At 47.8% G+C, this 17,544-nt stretch overlaps 1 protein-coding gene across 1 annotated transcript in view; it reads right to left on the minus strand.

Annotated features, from left to right (window-relative positions):
* The window catches only part of LOC120057059 (active breakpoint cluster region-related protein-like), a 244,721-nt gene that overhangs the window by 122,328 nt on the left and 104,849 nt on the right, over positions 1-17,544 (minus strand). Inside the window, exons 3-4 of the mRNA XM_039005441.1 lie at positions 4,253-4,351; positions 2,482-2,667 (exon numbers count right to left, since the gene is read on the minus strand). Coding sequence (XP_038861369.1) covers positions 2,482-2,667; positions 4,253-4,351 — 285 coding nt within the window. The remainder of the gene's footprint in view (positions 1-2,481; positions 2,668-4,252; positions 4,352-17,544) is intronic.

The following is a 17,544-nucleotide window of genomic DNA, read 5'->3' on the forward strand; positions in this document are numbered from 1 at the left end:
TGTCTCTACATTAACTAACATGTTCCTCTCAATTGTAAATGTTTTGCTTGACTCGTTATGACGTTATAATTACTTACATTTGCTTCCACCATAATGTTTTGTCAGCCATCTTTGCTGAAGAAAGTCACCAGGGCCGGTGGCTCGCGTCAAATTCATCATTGGAACCACTCGATATGATTGGTCATATAAAAACCTTGGGACCCAAATGCATAATGAGTGCTCTAACTCCCCCTTGTGGTGGTCTGGAACAATAAAGCCGTGACGCTGGGTACCTCTAAGTCCCGTGGTGTAAGCTCGCAACTTTTAAAGGAGGAACCACGACAGCTAGCTACATCTATGGGAGTTGATGTTTTCTGTTGTGCGTAATTTGCATATAACATATACAGTGCCTTTGGAAAGTACTCGGACCCCGATACAGCATTATTTTAAAATGTATTAAATAAATAAAAAATCCTCAGCAATCTACACACAATACCCCATAATGACAAAGTGAACAGGGTTTTAGAAAAGTTTGCAAATGTATTCAAACCTGGCACCATCCCTACGGTGAAGCATGGTGGTGGCAGCATCAGGCTGTGGGGATGTTTTTCAGAGGCAGGGACTGGGAAACTAGTCAGGATCGAGGGAAATATGAACGGAGCAAAGTACAAATAACCCTTGATGAAAACCTGCTCCAGAGCACTCAGGACCTCAGACAGTCTCTGAATGTCCTTGAGTGGCCCAGCCAGAACCCAGACTTCTCTGGAGAGACCTGAAAAAAGCTGTGCAGCAACTCTCCCCATCCAACCTGACAGAGCTGGATTGGATCTGCAGAGAAGAATGGGAGAAACCCCCAAATACAGGTGTGCCAAGCTTGTAGCGTCATACCCAAGAAGACGATGCTCTAATCACTGCCAAAGGTGCTTCAACAAAGTACTGAGTAAAGAGTCTGAATACTTACATAAATGTGATATTTTTACTTTGTCATTATGGGGTATTGTGTGTAGACTGATGAGGGAAAAATCGATTTAATACATTTTAAAATATGACTAATGTAACAAAATGTGTGTGTACGCACGGGTGTACTTTGACTTCTGCTTAATGTCTTCCACTAACATATGTACTAAATGAGTTAACCTATTCATACAGTTACGTAAGTATAATGCACATTACAAATTATTTTATCCAATTTAAAATAGAGATTAAAACATTGCTTCTGACAAAACATTACACAGCCACAAAGGCACAGAACACCATAGTAAGTGGAACACTGTACTAACTGTGAATCACATCAGTGTGCTCTGTCACAGAGTGGTGTTGTATCACGAGGAGCCCTAACTCCTTTAGAGACCTTCCTTATGAGGGACAGAACACTGCTAACCCAATCAGATTAAACGGAAGCCTTCCCTTACCCAATCAGAAGAAACGGCCCCACCCTCTCCACACTCTGGGGATTAATGAGCAGAGTAATGCAGGAAAGAGACTGGACCTAATGTGAGATATTACATCCCATTAACACTCACTCACTGATACTACACTGTCTGCTTACACACAGACAGAGAGAGAGAAGCAGAGGGGGAGAAAGAAAAGACAGGAGGGACATAGGGAGAGGAAGAGGGGGGAAAGAGTGGAGGAGGGAGGGACACTATTTTAAAGTCCCCTTAATTGAGTCAAGTCAAAACTCTACAGTCCATGAACATTCAAACCTCTGAAATCATGCACCAATGCGCTCATGTGTACCAGCATGGGTACAGCAGTTTGAAAGGGTTTAAAAGGACAGCTCCAGATCCCCTTCATCGTCAACAGAGCACAACACCCCCTGAATGAGAGAAGCGAAGTGAAGAGGAGAGACGAAGAGAAAAGAGAAGAGAAGAGGAAAGGAGAAGAGAGAAAAGAGGAGAGAAGAGGAGATGAGAGAAAAGAGAAGGAGAGAAGAGAAGGAGAGGAGATAAAAGAGAAGAGTAGGAGCAGACTAGGGACTAATGGCTCGGCAGAACCTGGTCTAATTGAATGTTTATCCTAGAGGGGTATAGACTGTAGATTGAACAGAAGCCGAGTTTGAACAGAGGAATGTGATACCACCATTTCTACTTGTGCTTCATTTTACTGCAACAAGGTGAATAGTCAGTGATTTTAACAGTGATTTTATTGGAACTAGACTAAGTTGTCCTCCAACTTCCTGTTCTTCAATCCTTCTTGGGACTCACGGGGTGCAGGTTTGTATTACAACGCAGTACTACTAAGGCTGCATTTAGACAGGCAGCCCAAATCTGATCTTTTTGTCACTAATTGGTCATTTGACCAATCAGATCTGAAAAAAAGCTAACGTGAAAAGATCTGATGTGATTAGTCAAAAGAACAATGAGTGGGAAAAAGATGACAGAAACAGAATTGGGCTGCCTGTCTGCACGCAGCCTAACACACCTAATTCACTAAATCTAGGGCTTGATAATGAGTTGATGGATTGATAGGTTGATTTGATTGATTGATTGCCAGTCTTACCAGTTTCTTGAAGAGGTGTCCGACTGCGACCTTCTCATCCCACTGTTGTATGTGAGGGAGGAGGGCATCGTAGAACTCCTTGTGGATCTCAAAGATGTCCTGGATCTTATAGAAGATGGTCTCTACCTGCTGTATGGTCAGCACCGGCTGGGACGTGGTGGCTGTCGCCTTCAGGGGGCGCATGGGCTGCACACACACACACATTCAGTAGAGAGTTAATATATGTGTAATATGTGTATGTCTGTAAACAAGCACTGACACTTTCAACAGATAAATAAGCATTATCCTGAGCAGTGGTCAGCAGATAAATAATCATTATCCTGGGCAGTGGTCAGCAGATAAATAATCATTATCCTGGGCAGTGGTCAGCAGATAAATAATCATTATCCTGGGCAGTGGTCAGCAGATAAATAATCATTATCCTGGGCAGTGGTCAGCAGATAAATAATCATTATCCTGGGCAGTGGTCAGCAGATAAATAATCATTATCCTGGGCAGTGGTCAGCAGATAAATAATCATTATCCTGGGCAGTGGTCAGCAGATAAATAATCATTATCCTGGGCAGTGGTCAGCAGATAAATAATCATTATCCTGGGCAGTGGTCAGCAGTGTAGTCCTTTCGTGACATTAGGGCGCTGCAGCATGACTAAAGACTGGAGAACACAGGACAGCTGTTCCTTCCAGCACGGAGCGAAACACCGCTCTGAACAGACCACGATTACAGACCGGAAAAACATCCAAAAACATTGGTAAAAAACGTCTGTGAGCTTTATGTACTACAGTGAGATCACAGCTCTCTGAACTCTTATCTGGACTTGATAAGCCTGGGATCATCCATCTCTTCCCTCCAATCAAAACAGAATCACATCACCAGGTCAGGTCACTCATCTCCACATCCAGGTTGAAAATCAGTGTCATAACAATAGCATCACTATTCAAAAATGATGAATAAGCTTAGAGTACATCATATTCACAAATGATGATGCTATGGCCGAAATACACTTGTTTTGACCCATTGACATAACCATGAGTTATTCACAGGCTTATGCGGTGTTCAGGTAGGTAACACCACCTTGGCAGGACGAAGCCGGATGGCTTTGTTTTCATTGAGACAGAGGCGGACAGCAGAGTGTCTGTCTGAGCAGAGCAGCGCTGGTGGAGGACCAAACCAGATAAACACAACCACCATTCATTACCATCACCTCTCAACCAGGAAACGGACCCAGACCGTCCGGGCCCACTGGACTTTATCAGGACAAACACACACGTGTCAAACAGCCTCAACCCTAGCACTGCAGGAAGATAAGCATTAGGTTTACAGCTGGGAGGAACCAGGCTCTACTGGAGGTTGGGGAGGTTGTGGTCTTTAAAACCATTCTAACAAACTGGATATTGGACCCTGTTCAGTGCTTAATGTCATGATGTTGCTCATGATGTGATGTAAGAAAGCTGCACTTAACATACATTCCTGCAGAGAGAGACAGGATGTGACATCATGCTGCAGTTGCATCACGCTGCAGTTGCACAGTCATTGTAATTTTCTGTCTCGGGAAACGCTTGGCCTTGTCCTGTTCTAAATGTGACTGACCTCTAACCACTAATAGCACTCCGAGAGATAAGTATTGGGCTTCTTGAAAACACATAGTGCTTTTGGAAACCCAGTCTCCGGTGCGGCTCTAATTGGAGCCACTGGCCTGAGGGGCTAACTCTGTCCTGTACTGTCCCATACAGACAGCACTATTAAGAAGTGCGTGTGTGCGTGTGTGTCACCAGTAGCAGAGCCTCCAGCTGGTTGATGTAGATCTCCTCACTGGCCAGGAAGCCAGACAGAACCAGTTTCTTCATCTCCAAACCCTTCTCTATGTGCCCCTGCAGAGAGACAGGAGAGAGAGAGAGCGCGACAGAGACAGGAGAGAGAGAGAGAGAGCGTGAGACAGAGACAGGAGAGAGAGAGAGCGTGAGACAGAGACAGGAGAGAGAGAGAGCGTGAGACAGAGACAGGAGAGAGAGAGAGAGAGCGTGAGACAGAGACAGGAGAGAGAGAGCGCGCGACAGAGACAGGAGAGAGAGAGAGCGTGAGACAGAGACAGGAGAGAGAGAGAGAGAGCGTGAGACAGAGACAGGAGAGAGAGAGCGCGCGACAGAGACAGGAGAGAGAGAGAGAGAGAGAGCGCGCGACAGAGACAGGAGAGAGAGAGAGCGTGAGACAGACAGGAGAGAGAGAGCGTGCGACAGAGACAGGAGAGAGAGAGAGCGTGAGACAGAGACAGGAGAGCGAGCAACAGAGACAGGAGAGAGAGAGCGCAACAGAAACAGGAGAGCGCAACAGAAACAGGAGAGAGAGCGCGCGACAGAGACAGGAGAGAGAGAGAGAGAGCGCAACAGAGACAGGAGAGAGAGAGAGCGCAACAGAGACAGGAGAGAGAGAGAGAGAGCGCGAGACAGAGACAGGCGAGAGAGAGAGCGTGAGACAGAGACAGGAGAGAGAGAGAGAGAGAGAGCGTCAGACAGAGACAGGAGAGAGAGAGAGCGCGCGACAGAGACAGGAGAGAGAGAGAGAGCGTGAGACAGACAGGAGAGAGCGAGAGAGAGAGAGCGCGACAGAGACAGGAGAGAGCGAGAGTGCGACAGAGAGGAGAGAGAGAGAGAGAGAGAGAGATGGATGTCAGTCATACATAATACTACATACAGTATGTAAAAACGGTGATGGCAGGGCATGGTGGAGGAAAATGGTTAACTCTGCTGCTTAACTCTGATAGTAAACACATTGGCAGTCAGCTCACAGCCATGTGCACAAACACTGAGTGGGGCCTGTTTCAGAGGATGGAAAGTACTCAAGTCTTGAAGGGAAAAAGCTATACTTGGTGTGTCTGAGCTGTGTATGTAGCTTGCATTACTGTTTGTATTTGTTCAAGAGAGTAGAGGTCGACCGATTATGATTTTTCAACGCCGATACCGATTATTGGAGGACCAAAAAAAGCCGATGTTTTATGTATTTATTTGTAATAATGACAATTACAACAATACTGAATGAACACTTATTTTAACTTAATATAATACATAAATAAAATCAATTTAGCCTCAAATAAATAATGAAACATGTTCAATTTGGTTTAAATAATGCAAAAACAAAGTGTTGGAGAAGAAAGTAAAAGTGCAATATGTGCCATGTAAGAAAGCTAACGTTTAAGTTCCTTGCTCAGAACATGATAACATATGAAAGCTGGTGGTTCCTTTTAACATGAGTCTTCAATATTCCCAGGTAAGAAGTTTTAGGTTGTAGTTATTATAGGAATTATAGGACTATTTCTCTCTATACCATTTGTATTTCATATACCTTTGACTATTGGATGTTCTTATAGGCACTTTAGTATTGCCAGTGTAACAGTATAGCTTCCGTCCCTCTCCTCACCCCTACCTGGGCTTGAACCAGGAACACATCGACAACAGCCACCCTCGAAGCAGCGTTACCCATGCAGAGCAAGTGGAACAACTACTCCAAGTCTCAGAGCAAGTGACGTTTGAAACGCTATTAGCGCGCACCCCGCTAACTAGCTAGCCATTTCACATCGGTTACACCAGCCTCATCTCGGGAGTTGATAGGCTTGAAGTCATAAACAGCTCAATGCTTGAAGCATTGCGAAGAGCTGCTGGCAAAACGCACGAAAGTGCTGTTTGAATGAATGCTTACGAGCCTGCGGGTGCCTACCATCGCTCAGTCAGACTGCTCTATCAAATCATAGACTTAATTATAACATAATAACACACAGAAATACGAGCCTTAGGTCATTAACTTCTCTGGGGCAGGTGGGACGCAAACGTCCCACCGGCCAATAGCCAGGGAAAATACAGCGCGCCATATTCAAATAACATGATATAAAAATCAAACTTTCATTAAATCACACATGTAAGATACCAAATTAAAGCTACACTCGTTGTGAATCCAGCCAACATGTCAGATTTCAAAAAAGCTTTTCGGCGAAAGCATAAGATGCTATTATCTGATGATAGCACAAAAGTAAACAAAGAGAGAAGCATATTTCATCACTGCAAACACGACACAAAACGCAGAAATAAAATATAAATCATGCCTTACCTTTGACGAAATTCTCTTGTTGGCACTCTAATATGTCCCATAAACATCACAAATGGTCCTTTTGTTCGATTAATTCCGTCGATATGTATCCAAAATGTCAATTTATTTGGACCGTTTCATCCAGAAAAACACAGCTTCCAACTATCGCCACTTCACTACAAAATATATCAAAAGTTACATGTAAACTTTACCAAAACATTTCAAACTACTTTGGTAATACAACGTTAGGTATTTTTAAACATTAATAATCGATCAATTTGAAGACGGGATGATCTGTGTTCAATACAAAGAGAAAACAATCTGACACAACTTTTTTCGTAACGTGACTCTCTCAAAATATTTACTTCATGTGACCCTCATTTACGATAGCCCTACTTCTTCACTACACAAAGGAATAACCTCAACCGATTTCCAAGGACTGGTGACATGCAGTGGAAGCGGTAGGAACTGCAAGCAAGTCCATTAGAAATCTGGTGTCTCTAAAAAAACTAATTGAAAAGACAGTGACATCAAAAAAATACAAATTCTGAATGGTTTGTCCTCAGGGTTTTGCCTGCTACATAAGTTCTGTTATTCTCACAGACATGATTCAAACAGTTTTAGAAACTTCAGAGTGTTTTCTATCCAAATCTACTAATAATATGCATATCTTATATTCTGGGGATGAGTAGCAAGCAGTTGAATTTTGGCATGCTATTTTTCCCGAAAGTGAAAATGCTGCCCCCTGCCCTCAAGAAGTTTTAATATGGTAGAATCCGGAAACTATCATCTCGAAAACAAAACGTTTATTCTTTCAGTGAAATGGAACCGTTCCGTATTTTATCTAACGGGTGGCATCCATAAGTCTAAATATTCCTGTTACATTGCACAACCTTCAATGTTATGTCATAATTACGTAAAATTCTGGCAAATTAGTTCGCAACGAGCCAGGTGGCCCAAACTGTTGCATATACCCTGACTCTGCGTGCAATGAACGTAAGAGAAGTGACACAATTTCACCTGGTTAATATTACCTGCTAACCTGGATTTCTTTTAGCTAAATATGCAGGTTTAAAAATATATACTTCTGTGTATTGATTTTAAGAAAGGCATTGATGTTTATGGTTAGGTACACGTTGGAGCAACGACAGTCCTTTTTCGCGAATTCGCACCGCATCAATTGTATGCAACGCAGGACACGCTAGATAAACTAGTAATATCATCAACCATATGTAGTTAACTAGTGATTATGATTGATTGATTGTTTTTTATAAGATAAGTTTAATGCCAGCTAGTAACTTACCTTGGCTTCTTACTGCATTCGCGTAACAGGCGGGCTCCTCGTGAGGCAGGTGGTTAGAGCGTTGGACTAGTTAACTGTAAGGTTGCAAGATTGAATCTCTGAGCTGACAAGGTAAAAATCTGTTGTTCTGCCCCTGAACAAGGCAGTTTACCTACTGTTCCTAGGCCGTCATTGAAAATAAGAATGTGTTCTTAATGAATTGCCTAGTTAAATAAAAGGTGTAAAAAAAAAAAAAAACGGTGTCCAAAAATACCGATTTCCGATTGTTATGAAAACTTGAAGTCAGCCCTAATTAAATCGGCCATTCCGATTAATCGGTCGACCTCTACAAGAGAGGCCATTTTTCTTGTGCCCTCGTCTCCCACAATGAGTCATGGGCACTGGCAGGCATAGGGCAGTCGAGTCCAAGTGGAGGTGTTTGTTTTGGCCCTGAAAGACAGTGAGGGAGGAGGTTGAAAGAGAGAATGAGAGGGAGTGTGTGTGTGGACAAGGAGCTGGGCAGGATGAGACACGCCTTCTTAAAGTAGGACCAGGGGAGCTCACCCTGTCTGTTGTCCTTCTTAAAACACAGACCAGGGGAGCTCACCCTGTCTGTTGTCCTCCTTAAAACACAGACCAGGGGAGCTCACCCTGTCTGTTGTCCTCCTTAAAACACAGACCAGGGGAGCTCACCCTGTCTGTTGTCCTCCTTAAAACACAGACCAGGGGAGCTCACCCTGTCTGTTGTCCTCCTTAAAACACAGACCAGGGGAGCTCACCCTGTCTGTTGTCCTCCTTAACACACAGACCAGGGGAGCCTTTCAAAGCCACACCCACCCAGAGAGCACAATGTCAGTTACAGCCTTAGACAGCTGCTTTTGTGGTTTCAAAGGGCTCAGTTCTGACAATGCAAACCAATATTACAAATGTTAGCCTGTAAGCCAGTTCCTTCCCACTCATGTTGTTCTCAGGGTTGAATGAGCTCATGTAGTTTTGTCCATTTAGTTCCTTAAAATCAGTCCGAGTTTTGGTATGAATACTAGTTTGTGTGAAAGGAGAAGAGTCAGTCAGATAGCTTTTATTAATAAAATACTCTGTTTATTGTAATACCAATAATGTCTGGAAAGACAAGTCAAGGGTTAATTTCCCTTTGGGAAACATGATTACATAAAAGGTACAGTTGTTGTATTACTCCAGTCTTGGGGAAGTCCCTCCCAGAAAACTGATATCCTGTTAACCAATTGTAGAGGCTGTTGAGCTCTCCCATTGATATTACTGTAATGTATTCACATTAAGCCATATGAAAACAACGGACTGTGTTCTCCTAACATCTGTAGATGAAACGCTCCAACAGGGTCCAGTAGTAGAATGTACTATTATAGTGTACTGCAGTGGAGGTCGGCGCTGTTCAACATGAGAGGATGAGACATCTCTTTCTCAACATGGCCTTATTTCTATTACAGAATATTGGATGACTGTCATGCATATTAGAAATCACCCAGCTCAATGTAACAGCGATGGGTTCAGGCTACCACATGATACTCAAATGTTCCCTGTACCCATCATGAGGTTGCTTCAACCTAGCCTATGAATGAAAGGTTACAAGTTTACAACGTAGGTCAAATTTGAGTAATCAAGGTGACAGACAGTAGATTACGTATTCAATAATGCCTTGCACACTCTTGCCTGCATCTAGCTGATCTAGGGTGTAATCATTGGTCCAACAGTTGCTAAAGAGAGTTTCTATTGGACAAATTCAGGTATGTTTGTCCCCGTTTCGTTCCGTTTGCTTCCTTTTTTTAGAAACATTTTGATTATTTTTTTTTCAACAGAATCGGCACAATGAATACACCCCTGATCACACGTAAACACAGATCACTTTCATAGCAGCCACATACAAACAGCTCGCTGACTATATAATTATTTCTCGCATCTATCTACGCGCTGTCCTCCTCTCACATTTTCCCCTTTGTTTGTGGACTTCAGTGCACAACACATCAGCTGTATGTGACCAGGCAAAAAAAACTTTCCAAGCCAAACCTTCATATCATGACCGCTAACCACTACACACAGCCTACATCATTGTCACGTCAGTCAGCATAGCTACAAGAACAAACACATTAGTAAACCCGCTAGAATCATGCAGTTCACTGTACAGTCAGCAGCAAGCAGTTACACCGGTGGGCCCCGGTGGCAATACATTTCAATTGAGTTGGAAGAGCTCCCTCCTCTGAGGAGCCTGGTGAACTCTCTCTCACCATTACCTATAGGACTCAAGGGTCAACTGCACGACTAAGCACACAAACTAGGATAACACGCAAAAGAATCCTCCCTCTTTGATAAGGTGTCCCATATGTGTCTTATAGTGCTTCCACACTCACCATGGTTGACATATAGCTGCTATAAACAGGTGTAACAGCCTGTATAAGAGCAAACAAACAAACAAATGATTGGCTATATGGAAATCATAACCTTTGATACCATCTGACAACTGTTGCAGAGGCTTTCTACTGAGAATGTGAGGCAGAACTCTGTCTCTATATATATATATATATATATATATATATAGAATGAGTGGAAGTGGCTGTCTGGAGGATACCAAAGGGCAGACAAAGCGGGAGATGGATTAATTATTAACAGGAGCAGATCCTTCCCATGATGTCAGCAGGCAGAGCAGAGCCCGATAAGACGAGGGCAGGAAGGAGAGTTAAGGAGTGCACACTGTACACTCTCCATATTACCCCAATGACCTCACAGATCCCACTTTCCAAAACCAATGGCATCACAGTGACGGGACATGAGAGGTTCCACTTCCACTGTCAAGGGCAGGATGTCTTACTGGCTAGTAGAGGCCATCCAACATAAAATAGACAACCATCAGTACTTGTCAGGCAGCAGGACCTGAGACTTTACAGTCTCTCTCTTACCAGGTCCTACCAGGTCTCCGTTGTAACAGATTATCTCAATGAGACTAACCTGGATAAATAAGGCAGAACAAAACCCCCTTGACCATGAAGGAGTTCCTGTATTAACCCTGGCTGACATTACAACAGGTTGCCCAACACACTGCTGAAAGAAACGGGTGTTTCAGCTGGCCATGCTTTACTAAATGGATGTAATGAAACAGATACAGCCAGGACATACAGTAATAGTGTGATAACGGCAGGATTTACACCGGTTCACAACGCTGAGGCGGTTTGACAGGTTGGCTATTAATTAGGGCTTTTATTGTGCAGACAGACAGCAGATGTGACTGAGCCACTGCAGGCTGACAGGCACTGCGATGTGACACACAGACAGAGACACAGTCAGTAGACTTATGTAATTCCCAGGCCCAGCGTGAAGTAGTGGTGTAATGGAGAGTTTGCCACAGTACAGGTAAACATGTCACAGCTGGTTGAGGGAAGACAGGGGGGAAATGAAAACCTCTCCATGGGGGTCATCTCCTCCTCAACTACAGAGGGCTACTTATGTCAGTGTTGTATTGTGTTCCCAGCCAGGTCTTAAAGCTGTGACTCAGTCGCTATAGCTAAAGCAGCTGAGGATGTCTTAGTCAGTCCACCTCAACCTGTAGGAACACACACATACACACACCACAATGGGCTCACTGTGACACACACGTCAGTCAGCATGACGGACGTCACCGTTTCATTCTGACAGCATTAACTTCCTCTCGCTCGTTCTCCTATTCCCTCGTTCCATTTCTCCCCTCGTCTCTCCAGCTCTCTCCTCTCTCCAGAGATAAATAGAACTTGACAGGCAGAGAGTAAATCTGGTTCAGAGAGCATGTCACCAGCCATCACGTTGAGGTGTCAATAGGAGCTCTCTGGCCAACACACACACACACGCAACCCTGTCACACACACACGCAACCCTGTCACACACACACACAACCCTGTCACACACACACACAACCCTGTCACACACACACACAACCCTGTCACACACACACACAACCCTGTCACACACACACACAACCCTGTCACACACACACACAACCCTGTCACACACACACACACACAACCCTGTCACACACACACACACAACCCTGTCACACACACACACACAACCCTGTCACACACACACACACACACACACACAACCCTGTCACACACACACAACCCTGTCACACACACACACACAACCCTGTCACACACACACACACAACCCTGTCACACACACAACCCTGTCACACACACACACACAACCCTGTCACACACACAACCCTGTCACACACACACACACACACACAACCCTGTCACACACACACACACAACCCTGTCACACACACACACACAACCCTGTCACACAGGGGCGGCAGGGTAGCCTAGTGGTTAGAGCGTTGGGCTAGTAACCGAAAGGTTGCAAGATCGAATCCCCTAGCTGACAAGGTACAAATCTGTAGTTCTGCCACTGAACAAGCCAGTTAACCCACCGTTCCTAGTCCGTCATTGAAAATAAGAATTTGTTCTTAACTGACTTGCCTAGTTAAATAAAGGTCAACTAAAAAATAAAACACACACAACCCTCACAGCAGAGGTCTACATACACAGCACCAGGCCGTCATTGTAAATAAGAATTTGCTCTTAGCATTGTGAAAAGACACCAATAATACTTTTCACTCTGTTATTTTTAGCCAGTCACACAGTACAGACCAAGCCTGTCTATGAGTGAGTAAGCAGTGGTGCGCTGGCAGTTTCTTCCCCCTGTCAAATCCTGTTTCCCTTCCTGTAGAGGGGCAGTGGTAGGCTGAGGACAAATCTGCAATAGTAGATTCAGCCAAAACCCTATGTGGTCTAAAGTAGTACACTATATAGGGGATAGGATGCCATTGTGGATGCAACCTGAGACTCACCGTGAACTGCCTGTGGACAGGAGTCATCAGCATGCATTCTGGTGTTAGTGGACTCTCCAGGTCCATGTCTCCACACTCAAACACATCCTCATCTTCCAGCACTTTGTCCAAGTAACACAACACCTCCTCCTCCATGGTCCTCCTCACAGGGCCTAATCCCTCTCTCACTCTTTTGTTCTCTCCCTTCCTTCTTCAGGCGTCCCTGGGCCTGCCCAGGCACCGCAAGCCTTCCTCTACTGCAGCAAGCCAGTCTTGTCCTTCCTTCCTTCTGGGCCCACAACCCTCCTCAGCCCTGCTTGAAACACTCAACGTTCTGCTGTTCTGTCTCTCTTTTCCCTCTGACTTTTTATTTTCTTCTTGTTTCTTATCTTTCTGTTGAGAGCCAGAGAGTCTTTAGCCGGAGCTCCACCTCATTCAGCTGTTCCTGGTGTTGTGTGCAGCACACACACACACACACACACACACACCTCGAAACACATACAGACATGAGCAGGGCGATAGCCCCGCCTACCTGCACCCCTCCCTCTCAGTCTTTGTGGTGTGTCACTGTTCCGCCTCTACTTCCTCACAGGGTGAACACTCCTCTCTCTCTGCCTCTGCCACTCAATTCAATTTCAATTTCATTTAAGGGGCTGTATTGGCATGGGGAATATATGTTTACATTGCCAAAGCAGGTGAAATAGGTAAACAAAAGTGAAAGAAACAATAAAACATACACAGTAAACACAACCGGCTGTGATTGTGCGCCGCCCTACGGGACTCACAATTGGCCTAGCGTCGTCCAGGTTTGGCCGGGGTAGGCCGTCATTGTAAATAAGAATTTGTTCTTAACTGACTTGCCTAGTTAAATGGCTAAATAAAAATTAAATTTAAAAAAATCATAATATTGTGGCAACAGGTCTCTCTCCCTCTCAATTCAATTCAAGGGTTTTATTGGCATGGGAAACATATGTTAACATTGCCAAAGCAGGTGAAGTAGATAATAAACTAAAGTGAAATAAACAATAAAATAAAATAAAAAAAGTTCTCTCTTGAGAGCCAGGTCTGCCTACGGTGGCCTTTCTCAATAGCAAGGCGTTGCTCACTGAGTCTGTACATAGTCAAAGCTTTCCTTATGTTTGGGTCAGTCACAGTGATCAGGTATTCTGCCACTGAGTACTCTCTGTTTAGGGCCAAATAGCATTCTAGTTTGCTCTGTTATTTTTGTTCAATCTTTCCAATGTGTCAAGTAACTATCTTTTTGTTTTCTCATGATTTAGTTGGGTCTAATTGTGTTGCTGTCCTGGGGCTCTGTGGGGTGTGTTTGTGAACAGAGCCCCAGGACCAGCTTGCTTAGGGGACTCTTCTCCAGTTCATCTCTCTGAAGGTGATGGCTTTATAATTGAAGGTTTGCGAATCGCTTCCTTTTAGGTGGTTGTAGAATTGAAAGGCTCTTTTCTGGATTTTGATAATTAGTGGGTATCGGCCTAATTCTGCTCTGCATGCACAAGCATTTCGGTACACTCAAATTAACATCTGCTAACCATGTGTATGTGACCAATAAAATGTGATTTGATACTTGGTGTTTTACATTGTAAACGGAGGATATTTCTGCAGAATTCTGTATGCAGTCTCAATTTGGTTTGTGTCCCATTTTGTGAATTACTTAGTTGGTGAGCGGACCCCAGACCTCACAACCATAAAGGCCAATGGGTTCTATAACTGATTCAAGTATTTTTTAGCCAGATCCTAATTGATATGTCGAATTTTATGTTCCTTTTGATGGCATGGAAGGCCCCGCTCTCTCTCTCTTCACAGATTTGTGGCTCTCCGTCTCTCTCTCTCACACTCTCCCCCGTCCCTCGCTCTCCCGTCTCTCCCGCTCTCTCTCTCCCGCTATCTCCCTCTCCCCCGTCACCCGCTCTCTCCCGTCACCCGCTCTCTCCCTCTCCCCCGTCACCCGCTCTCTCCCTCTCCCCCGTCACCCGCTCTCTCCCTCTCCCCCGTCACCCGCTCTCTCCCTCTCCCCCGTCACCCGCTCTCTCCCTCTCCCCCGTCACCCGCTCCCTCCCTCTCCCCCGTCACCCGCTCCCTCCCTCGTCTCCCTCCCTCTCCCCCGTCACCCGCTCCCTCCCTCGTCTCCCGCTCCCTCCCTCGTCTCCCGCTCCCTCCCTCGTCTCCCGCTCCCTCCCTCGTCTCCCGCTCCCTCCCTCGTCTCCCGCTCTCTCTCTCTCTCTCTCGTCTCCCGCTCTCTCTCTCTCTCTCTCTCGTCTCCCGCTCTCTCTCTCTCTCTCTCTCGTCTCCCGCTCTCTCTCTCTCGTCTCCCGCTCTCTCTCTCTCGTCTCCCGCTCTCTCTCTCTCTCTCTCGTCTCCCGCTCTCTCTCTCTCTCTCTCTCGTCTCCCGCTCTCTCTCTCTCTCTCTCGTCTCCCGCTCTCTCTCTCTCTCTCGTCTCCGTCTCTCTCTCTCCCTCGTCTCCCGCTCTCTCTCTCTCTCCCACGTCTCCCGCTCTCTCTCTCCCTCTCCCACGTCTCCCGCTCTCTCTCTCCCTCTCCCACGTCTCCCGCTCTCTCTCTCTCTCCCCCCCGTCTCCCGCTCTCTCTCTCTCCCCCCCGTCTCCCGCTCTCTCTCTCTCTCCCACGGCTCCCGCTCTCTCTCCCACGTCTCCCGCTCTCTCTCTCTCTCTCTCTCCCACGTCTCCCGCTCTCTCTCTCTCCCACGTCTCCCGCTCTCTCTCTCCCACGTCTCCCGCTCTCTCTCTCTCTCCCACGTCTCCCGCTCTCTCTCTCTCCCGTCTCCCGCTCTCTCTCTCTCTCGCCTCCCGCTCTCTCTCTCTCCCCCGTCTCCCGCTCTCTCTCTCTCCCCCGTCTCCCGCTCTCTCTCTCTCTCCCCCGTCTCCCGCTCTCTCTCTCTCTCCCACGTCTCCCGCTCTCTCCCCCACGTCTCCCGCTCTCTCTCTCTCTCCCACGTCTCCCGCTCTCTCTCTCTCCCACGTCTCCCGCTCTCTCTCTCTCGCCTCCCGCTCTCTCTCTCTCCCCCGTCTCCCGCTCTCTCTCTCTCCCCCGTCTCCCGCTCTCTCTCTCTCTCCCCCGTCTCCCGCTCTCTCTCTCTCTCCCACGTCTCCCGCTCTCTCCCACGTCTCCCGCTCTCTCCCACGTCTCCCGCTCTCTCCCACGCCTCCCGCTCTCTCTCTCGCCTCCCGCTCTCTCTCTCGCCTCCCGCTCTCTCTCTCGCCTCCCGCTCTCTCTCTCGCCTCCCGCTCTCTCTCTCGCCTCCCGCTCTCTCTCTCGCCTCCCGCTCTCTTTCTCTCTCCCACGTCTCCTGCTCTCTCTCCCACTCTCTCTCTCTCTCTCTCTCTCCCACTCTCTCTCTCTCCCCCCAGTCTCCCACTCTCTCTCTCTCCCCCCAGTCTCCCACTCTCTCTCTCTCCCACTCTCTCTCTCTCCCCCGTCTCCCACTCTCTCTCTCTCCCCCGTCTCCCACTCTCTCTCTCTCTCCCCCCTCTCCCACTCTCTCTCTCTCTCCCCCGTCTCCCACTCTCTCTCTCTCTCCCCCGTCTCCCACTCTCTCTCTCTCTCCCCCGTCTCCCACTCTCTCTCTCTCTCCCCCGTCTCCCGCTCTCTATCTCTCCCACTCTCTCTCTCTCCCCCGTCTCCCACTCTCTCTCTCTCCCCCGTCTCCCACTCTCTCTCTCTCTCCCCCGTCTCCCACTCTCTCTCTCTCTCCCCCGTCTCCCACTCTCTCTCTCTCTCCCCCGTCTCCCACTCTCTCTCTCTCTCCCCCGTCTCCCACTCTCTCTCTCTCTCCCCCGTCTCCCACTCTCTCTCTCTCTCCCCCGTCTCCCCGCGACTCTATCTCTCTCCCCCGTCTCCCGCTCATCTCTCTCTCTCCCCCCCGTCTCATCCCTCATCTCTCTCCCCGCGTCTCCCGCTCTCTCTCTCCCCCTTCTCCCGCTCTCTCCCCCGTCTCCCTCTCTCTCTCTCCCTCGTCTCCCGCTCTCTCTCTCCCCATCTCCCGCTCTCTCCTCTCCCCGTCCCCGCTCTCTCTCTCCCCCGTCTCCCGCCTCTCTTCCCCCCCGTCTCCCGCTCTCTCTCTCCCCCCGTCTCCCCTCTCTCTCTCTCCCCCCCCGTCTCCCGCTCTCTCTCTCTCTCCCCCTCCTCTCCCGCTCTCTCTTCTCTCTCCCACGTCTCCCGCTCTCTCTCTCTCTCCCACGTCTCCCGCTCTCTCTCTCCCTCTCCCACGTCTCCCGCTCTCTCTCTGGCCCTCCCCGCTCTCTCTCTCTCTCTCCTCTCTCCCACGTCTCCCGCTCTCTCTCCCTCCACTCTCCCACTCTCTCTCTCTCTCCCACGTCCTCCCACGTCTCCACATCCTCCTCTCTCTCCCACGTCTCCCACGTCTCCCACTCTCTCTCTCTCCCCCGTCTCCGACGTCTCCACTCTCTCTCTCCCCCCCCGTCTCCCACTCTCTCTCTCCCCCCCCGTCTCCCACTTCTCTCTCTCTCTCTCTCTCCCCCCCCCCGTCTCCCACTCTCTCTCTCTCCCCCGTCTCCCACTCTCTCTCTCCCCCCCGTCTCACTCTCTCTCTCCCCCCCCGTCCTCCACTCTCTCTCTCCCTCCCCCGTCTCCCCTCTCTTCTCTCTCTCCCGTCTCCCACTCTCTCTCTCCCCCCTCTCCCCACTCCTCTCCACTCTCTCTCTCTCCCACGTCTCCCACTCTCTCCTCTCTCCTCTCTCTCTCTCTCTCCCGTCTCTCTCTCTCTCCCGTCTCTCTCTCTCTCCCGTCTCTCTCCCGTCTCCCACTCTCTCCCGTCTCCCACTCTCTCTCCCCCCAGTCTCCCACTCTCTCACTCTCTCTCTCCCCCAGTCTCCCACCTC

This window comes from Salvelinus namaycush, chromosome 12, assembly GCF_016432855.1.
Source record: "Salvelinus namaycush isolate Seneca chromosome 12, SaNama_1.0, whole genome shotgun sequence".
In the NCBI taxonomy this organism is placed as follows: domain Eukaryota; kingdom Metazoa; phylum Chordata; class Actinopteri; order Salmoniformes; family Salmonidae; genus Salvelinus; species Salvelinus namaycush.